Here is a 7388-nt window from a genome sequence, read left to right on the forward strand (position 1 = left end):
ATTTTTTTGTACACATGATCTCAAGAAGGTACTGAATGAGATCAGTGGCCGTTTTTAATGTTTGGTCATTATTAGCATGGTGTTATTCACTGTCAAAGATGCAAAGAAAAATCATAATTCATATTCTCCTTTGTTTCATCACAATTTATGCAAGCCTAGTAATAGACACAATATTTCTGACACTGGGAATACATTCACTGAGGTCTCCATAGATGTTAAGAATATGCAAATGAACCTTGTAGAAGTGGAGCAATATTCCATTTACTTAGGTATGTATTTTAGGTGGATTTTCAGAAAATATACTCAGATTAAATCATTAAATTACTTTAACTAGAGTAATATCTGATCCAAAATCATGTTTGCCTATGACTAGACTGAATCCACAGAGACGGTAACATGGTGGTGATTCTCTACTCAGAGGTCCGTCTCATTCTGACCTGTTTGCTGATGACATGGGCGGGCAGCTTTGGTAGGATGGTAGAGTCATGCTGGTCCAGCGACTCTGTTCCTGGAGAGGAGGATTAGTCATAATATCTTGATCACCACCATGATGACTGAATTGACAAAATGTCAGTTTACCTGTGTTGTTTGTTTGACCACCTACCACATATTAAAGTGTGACTAGTGAATCTATCACCATTCGTTTTGGATGATCTCTGCATTACCTTTGCCCACACCTGTCTTACCTTTACAGCCCGGCTGCTGAGGAGGGGAACTCATTTCAGATGTGGAGGACTTGGGCAGCACTTTCTTCATTATGGATAGGGCTCAGGACCTGGGGGCTGTGGATAAATAGTGTAGTATAGTTTGTGTGTGGAGTGTGGCTGTCAAGCTAAATAATCCCATGACTTCAGATAGAAATGTTGAATTCCATTCAAATGTATGAGTGAAGGGACAGTCGTGGTCCGATCCAATATACAAGTATCTAGTGGCAAAATTGTTGACCAAGGATTGCTGGAAATGTGTACTACGTGTACATTAGCATCATTCTGATACACTAACGTTAATTGGCAAAGGTGTAACGTCACATTTAGAAATATGATACTGTCGGTGACTAACCATAAGATGTGAATAACGAGGTCTTTACTTCATGTATTAATTTATATTACTCACAATTTGTTGATGATTGTGGATAACATGTGCATGTCATTCAGCTTCTAAATGTCTTAACGCTAGCTATGGCGACAAGTTTTAGTTGACTTCACACAAGCTAACTGCCAACTTGAGTTTGCGGTTTCTAAGCAACAGTATCCACTCCCAGCATACCACGCGGGCATACGATAGGCTTGTTCAAGATGGGATAGGCGGACGCAGATCTGCGCAGGTTTGACTACTGCCTCGCCAAGCGCGTTGCATGACGGTTAGAATGTTGTCCGATTTGCTCTGAAAATCTGGCGAGGCGAGGCGCGGAACTCCCGCGGGAGCGAGCCACAAGCAGCCTTTAGAGCGAGGCGCCACAGTACCTCTCAGCCGGCTGCTCCCGGCTGGGTAGCGACTTGCTACGGTCGCGCAAAGCGCCTATTGGCTCAGAAAAGCCAAAGAAAAAGCCACGTGACAGCCAGGGAGTTATGAGATGTTTGATTGATTGATTGATTGAAAGCTTCATTAACCGATTGCAGAATGGGTACACTACAGTACAGTTCCGGTCTAAACATAACACATTACACATTCCATGTCCACAGTAATAAATAAATGAACCAGAGACATAGTATTATACATATTATCATCTTACATCTACCTCTGTATGCATTACATTCTGTATTAGCACTCCGAGATTGTTTCACAATGAAAAGTGCTTTATAAATAGAATTATTAATTATTTCCTTCCCATTATTACATGAACTGACACTCATTCCTGTCCACTGTATTGACCTTTATTGTGCCTTGCTGCAAGCTAAGTTTCCCATTGTGCCACAATAAATATCTGAATTTAACTGAACTGATCATTAAAGTGGGATTAGTGGTGCATGGATATAGACAGGCCACATGTACATTGGCCATTCGGAATAGTTACCTCAACATGTGTGCCGGCTCCTTAGAACCACTCAATCCCAATCATTTAATACACATGTGCCACTCAGAAACATCCAATCAAGCAGGTGTGGTACCTCATTAGGGCTTACCTATATAAAGCTACCAAATGAGATAACTTTCCTCTTGGACAAAAATGAAAAAGGCTGTGATACTCAAGGACTCCCTCGGATCGCTTAACCTCATGGTTACCCCAGCCATGGCAGAGAAACTAGTGAATGGTGAGTACTTCTTCTCCTAAATTACATGCTATACCATGTTATTTGATACTCTATCTTGTCTAGCACAGTCTCTGGAGCGTAACAGTAAGAAGCATTTTGTATGAAAGTATTCTGTACTTCTGTATGACAACTATTAAAGAAACTTGAAACTTGAGTAAACAAGTAAAGTGTAAATCAAATGTCATGTAACAATTATTACTGTAGGAAGGGACTTTGTTATTTGACACATCTGCTTTTTCAGATCAAAGATATGCAGCTCAGACGATGGCTGAAGTCAGAGGTATGGGAAATCATTCAAAAGCAAATAAATGACTCATTCAAATGTTTATATCAATAACTTTTATTGTGTTTCTCCATTCATGTAATCAGCTTCATTGGCAGCTGCAACCCCACGAGCGCTCACTCCACACCCCCCAGTAGCCAGACCACCTTCAGTGCTCACTCCACACCCCCCCAGTAGCCAGGCCACCCTCAGCCCCCACCCAGTACCCTCCAGTAGCCAGGCCACCCTCAGCCCCCACCCAGTACCCTCCAGTAGCCAGGCCACCCTCAGCCTCCACCCAGTACCCTCCAGTAGCCAGGCCACCCTCAGCCTCCACCCAGTACCCTCCAGTAGCCAGGCCACCCTCAGCCTCCACCCAGTACCCTCCAGTGGCCAGGCCACCCTCAGCCCCCACCCAGTGGCCAGGCCACCCTCAGCCCCCACCCAGTGCCCTCCAGTGGCCATTCCACACCTCACACCTGCATCTCCACGACAGTCAGGTCTGTACAAACCAGGTACATTAACCAAAATTACAACCTAAATAGAGCAAAGGAAATCTGTTTGTCAACACTTGTGTCTTTACAGACTTCACACGCAACACAATCATGCTGCTCCTGGAGCTGACTAGGACCCACCAACACCTCTACTACCGCAACAAGATAGCGTTCTACAAGAAGCTGGAGGAGGACTTCAAGGGCCGTGGCTACAACATGACAATAGAGAAGCTGAGGAAGAAACTGGGCAACATGCTCATCACCTACAAGAGGGCTAAGGACCGGAGTCACTCTACAGGAGGGGGGAGCATAACCTGGGAATACTATACAGTATGTGCAGTTTGTTAATGCATTTCCAGTTGTAGCTTCTTTTCCAGTTGGAGCTTTTTCTTAACAACTGTGCTCTTCCACAGATAATGGATGACTTATTTGGGTCCTGTGGGGTCGGGAAGGCACCACCAGGCACCATCGTGTCAAGCCCTCTATTCCCCATGAGGAGGGGTTCGAGTGCCAGTGCCACATCCTCTGAGCAACTCCCCAGCTTCCCTGAGGAGCAGCCTGGTCCTGGTGCTCCAGAGGTCCCCGAGGAGCAGCCCGGTCCTGGTGCTCCAGAGGTCCCCGAGGAGCAGCCCGGTCCTGGTGCTCCAGAGGTCCCCGAGGAGCAGCCTGGTCCCTCCACGGCCCTGCCCAGAACCACGGCCCTGCCCAGATCGGCAAGTCGGAGGGAAGTCCTGCGCATCAATCGTCCGCGTTTCGCTGAGACGTACGATTCTCATGCGGAGAGGCGGACGGTGGCGTTGGAGTCCATGGCGATGCCCGATCAGGACCGACGAAGAAGGACAAAGGAGAGAAGGAGGAGAGCATTTGAGACACAACACTTACTTCTCGCCCAAACCAATAACACACTTTTAACTAGTCTCAACCACGGTGTCACCCAACTCACTAATACACTCCAGGAAATGGTCAGCCAGCAGAGGACACTTATAACACTCTTGTTGTCACGGGCACCACAGTCACCAGGTAACTAACACTTCATGCATACATGCCACTTTTGAGTTTCTTTTTTCAATCACAGTCACCAGATAACTAACATTTCATCCATGCATGCCACTTTTGAGTTTCTTTTTTCAATCACAGTCACCAGATAACTAACATTTCATGCATGCATGCCACTTTTGAGTTTCATTTTCTTTTTTTGCAATGTTTTGGTTGTCACAGTTCCTGCCTGGATGTGCTCTCTCTCTCTCTCTCTCTCTCTCTCTCTCTCTCTCTTGTCCTTCCCCTGCAGGGCCACTGGAGGGTACTGGGTGAGCACTGAAGGTGGCCTGGCTACTAGAGGGCATGGAGTGTTGGCTGAAGGTGGAATGGCCACCGGGGGGCATGGAGTGTTGGCTGAAGGTGGAATGGCCACTGGGGGGCATGGAGTGTTGGCTGAAGGTGGAATGGCCACTGGGGGGCATGGAGTGAGCGCTCGTGGGGTTGTAGCTGCAAATTACATCAATGGAGGAACACAATAAAGGTGTTATTAACACAAACATTTGAATGAGTCATTTATTTGCTTTTAAATGATTTCCCATACCTCTGGCTTGCTATCTGAAAAAGCAGATTGTATCAAATGTCTGCATATTGGGTTCAGTACAAACCGTTATAGTTGTAGTGTCTGTGTCAAAGCATTTCTTTTATTCCCTGCTAGCCAGGGAATTCTAAACAGAATGTATTCAAGGTTTCTAGCACTAACAATGTTGTCTCACAACAAATGGGGCAGTGGTTGGTTGGCCATATTCATCCCCTTGACGTGACTCTGTACCTCTGGGGACCACTGATGCTCCGAGATCCCCTGCTGGTTTAGCCTGGCTTTTAAATCTCCCAGTTTCCATGAGCTGCCACACGGAGGCACAGCAGGAGTCTTGATGATGAAATACACTGTACAGAGTCAATGCATGTAATCCATGCCTGTTGACAAATACTCAATATGTGCATCACATCACCCTGTGGGATATGGCCCACCAGCTCACAAAAAAGGGGAGGGTGGGGGGCTAAAAAGAAAAGGGGAGGGTGGGGGGCTAAAAAGAAAGGGGGAGGGTGGGGGGGCTAAATGAACAATCAAGTGTGTGTCATTGGCAGAGGTGATGTTTACAAACTGAGACAGATTAGATCCCTACGATGATTTGCACCTCTGTCCTGGTCTACTGCTGGTGGCTCGTGATCGGCTTCTACCTCAACATCCTCTTCAACTTGGTCAGTGGGCTCTATGCATATATTGTGCAGGATGCAACAGGCAAAGACTGCTGCGCTGATGTGTCCTGTATCCCTCATATGCAAGCATCTAAGCCTCCTGAACTTGTTCTTGAGGATGCCGAAGGAATGCTCGATCACCACACGAGCAGTATTCAACCTCTTGTTATACCGCCTCTGCCTAGCAGTCAAATGCCCGTTGTCCCTGTAGGGCTTCATGAGCTGGGGCATTAGTGGGTACGCAGAGTCCCCAATGATGTGCATCCCCTCCGGCACCAGGGACTGGGGATCTGCTTCTAGCAGCCGGCCAACCTCCGACACCCGAAATGCTCTCGCATCGTGCCAGCTACCAGGGTCGCCCACACTAACGTGACAGAACCGCCGATGGCTGTCACAGTACCCAGTGAGTATGACTGAATAGAACCCTTTCCTATTCAGATACGCCACTGGGTTCTCGCAGTGTGGCCTCACCATGGGGATGTGGCAGCCATCCACGGCACAGACCGTGTTGGGGAATCCTGCTGCCCTGAATCCTAGCTCTGAGGAATGTAGCGCTTCCCCTGTGGGCCAGGAAATGTGATGGGACATGTGTGCATTCACTAGTGCACAGAAGTCGTGCAGGTGTTTGCACACTGTGGATTTTGTGGTGTTGAATCGATCTGCAACACCCCTATAGGACTCTTGATTCGACAGAGTCCACAGACATGCCAGCACACTGCGATTCAGTGGCAACTTTGTGTGCAGTGTGTTGTTGTACACAGGGCCAATGGCAGTCATCAGCTCCTGAATGGTTGAGGAAAGAGCAGCAAAGGGGAGTGATTTCCATTCAATGGTGTAGCAGCATGGGCTTTAATACTGTAATAGCCAACATCTGCTGATTGTATACATACCTCCACGTGCCCACGGGAGAGTCTGAAGTGACTTCTGAAGTCTGAAGGGGTATAGCGTGGGACCACCTCTTCGACGAAATAGTTGATCTTGGGAACCGATCTGGAACAGAAGGCAACTTCAGCATAATGTTTACTTTAACTACTACTATCTCAGTGTAGGCTAATACAAATGGCAACAATGGACTGGCGACATTTTAAGTAGCCTTGCTTGGACCTTGTTGGAAATGTATTTACAAGTATATGGCATGCACCATTTGATTGATCTGTGAAGTGCATTTAGGAAATGTGTCGTGATTGTACTTGTCGATAGGGAAAACAATATTAGGAGGGGGGCAAATGTGTAGGAGTTAATATGTATTACACTTGATCAAGTGGAGCAAGATTGGCCCCCATTTCTTAAGAGGGGTGTGGTATTACATGATGTAGAATCTACCTATTACTGGAAATGCTTTGTACAACCACAACACTAGATTAAACGCTTTTATTCAATTGCAAAATCACTGAAATAACACTTGTACTGCTACAGCAGATGAATGAATGAATGAAAACCTTATTGATTGCAGGATGGGTACAATACAGTACGGCTCAATACACACAATTGTTGAGGGGATGCAGACCAGAGAAAGACTTTCGTCTTGTTTACATCGGGGTTCCCTATTTTCAATTCATAATGATGGATTACCTCCACGGACGACGTCCTTCATGTACATCATCATACACATCGTGTCCATGGTCCTCCAAGAGTTGTCGGACTTCAATGGCATCGAACTCGTCAGCAACAAAGAACATGCGTGCGACGTGTTGTCGTGTCATTACGACTGGGCGAGCAGAACCATAGATATCTATAGAACAGCAGAACGGTCTCGAACTCTCGTGCAGGAAGTGTCCGCCCTCTTAACTCCTCCCCCGGCTTCACTCGGCTACTCTCGTCTACTAGTCGAGGCAAACCGAAATCCATCTTGAACAAGCCTAATAACAAAACGCTACACGTGACAGCGCATTCAAGGCTTGTCTGGTTCTCGGTCCTGAGAAACATGGGAGACAGTTTAATTTCACTATTGCATTCACTAGAAATGAGCCCAATGGGAGAAGAGTGACTAATCATATGTTTCACTCTCTCCAATGTTATCTACCCACCTAGACTGTAGGCTACAGTAGGCAATGTAATTAAAGGATCCCCGTGTTATGAAAGTGGCTGGTAACTTACTGCTGGTAAAATCACTGTTTATTTCTCGTTTTGCATCCCTCTTCTATA

General features: G+C 46.5%; 1 protein-coding gene across 1 annotated transcript; it reads right to left on the bottom strand.

The window, feature by feature from the left end:
* Positions 1 to 4318: 4318 nt before the first annotated feature.
* Positions 4319 to 7006, bottom strand: LOC311231888 (uncharacterized protein). The gene is made up of 3 exons (XM_084318517.1): positions 6816 to 7006; positions 6134 to 6233; positions 4319 to 6026 (listed from the first exon to the last, which is right to left on the bottom strand). Exons 1-3 carry the CDS (start codon positions 6944 to 6946, stop codon positions 5142 to 5144), a joined length of 1116 nt encoding a protein of 371 aa, XP_084174643.1. The 5' UTR covers positions 6947 to 7006; the 3' UTR covers positions 4319 to 5141.
* Positions 7007 to 7388: the final 382 nt, after the last annotated feature.

The sequence above is a fragment of the Notolepis coatsorum genome, assembly GCF_963971535.1.
Source record: "Notolepis coatsorum genome assembly, chromosome: 7".
NCBI classification, from domain to species: domain Eukaryota; kingdom Metazoa; phylum Chordata; class Actinopteri; order Aulopiformes; family Paralepididae; genus Notolepis; species Notolepis coatsorum.

Bases quoted from the DNA above. Each gene is read 5' to 3' on its own strand.
- LOC311231888 (XM_084318517.1), bottom strand. From the start codon at position 6,946: ATGACACGACAACACGTCGCACGCATGTTCTTTGTTGCTGACGAGTTC. The intron at 6,234-6,815 runs GTAATCCATCAT...CTTCTGTTCCAG, and splicing joins GAAGGACGTCGTCCGTGGAG to ATCGGTTCCCAAGATCAACT. The intron at 6,027-6,133 runs GTATGTATACAA...TCAACCATTCAG, and splicing joins TCTCCCGTGGGCACGTGGAG to GAGCTGATGACTGCCATTGG.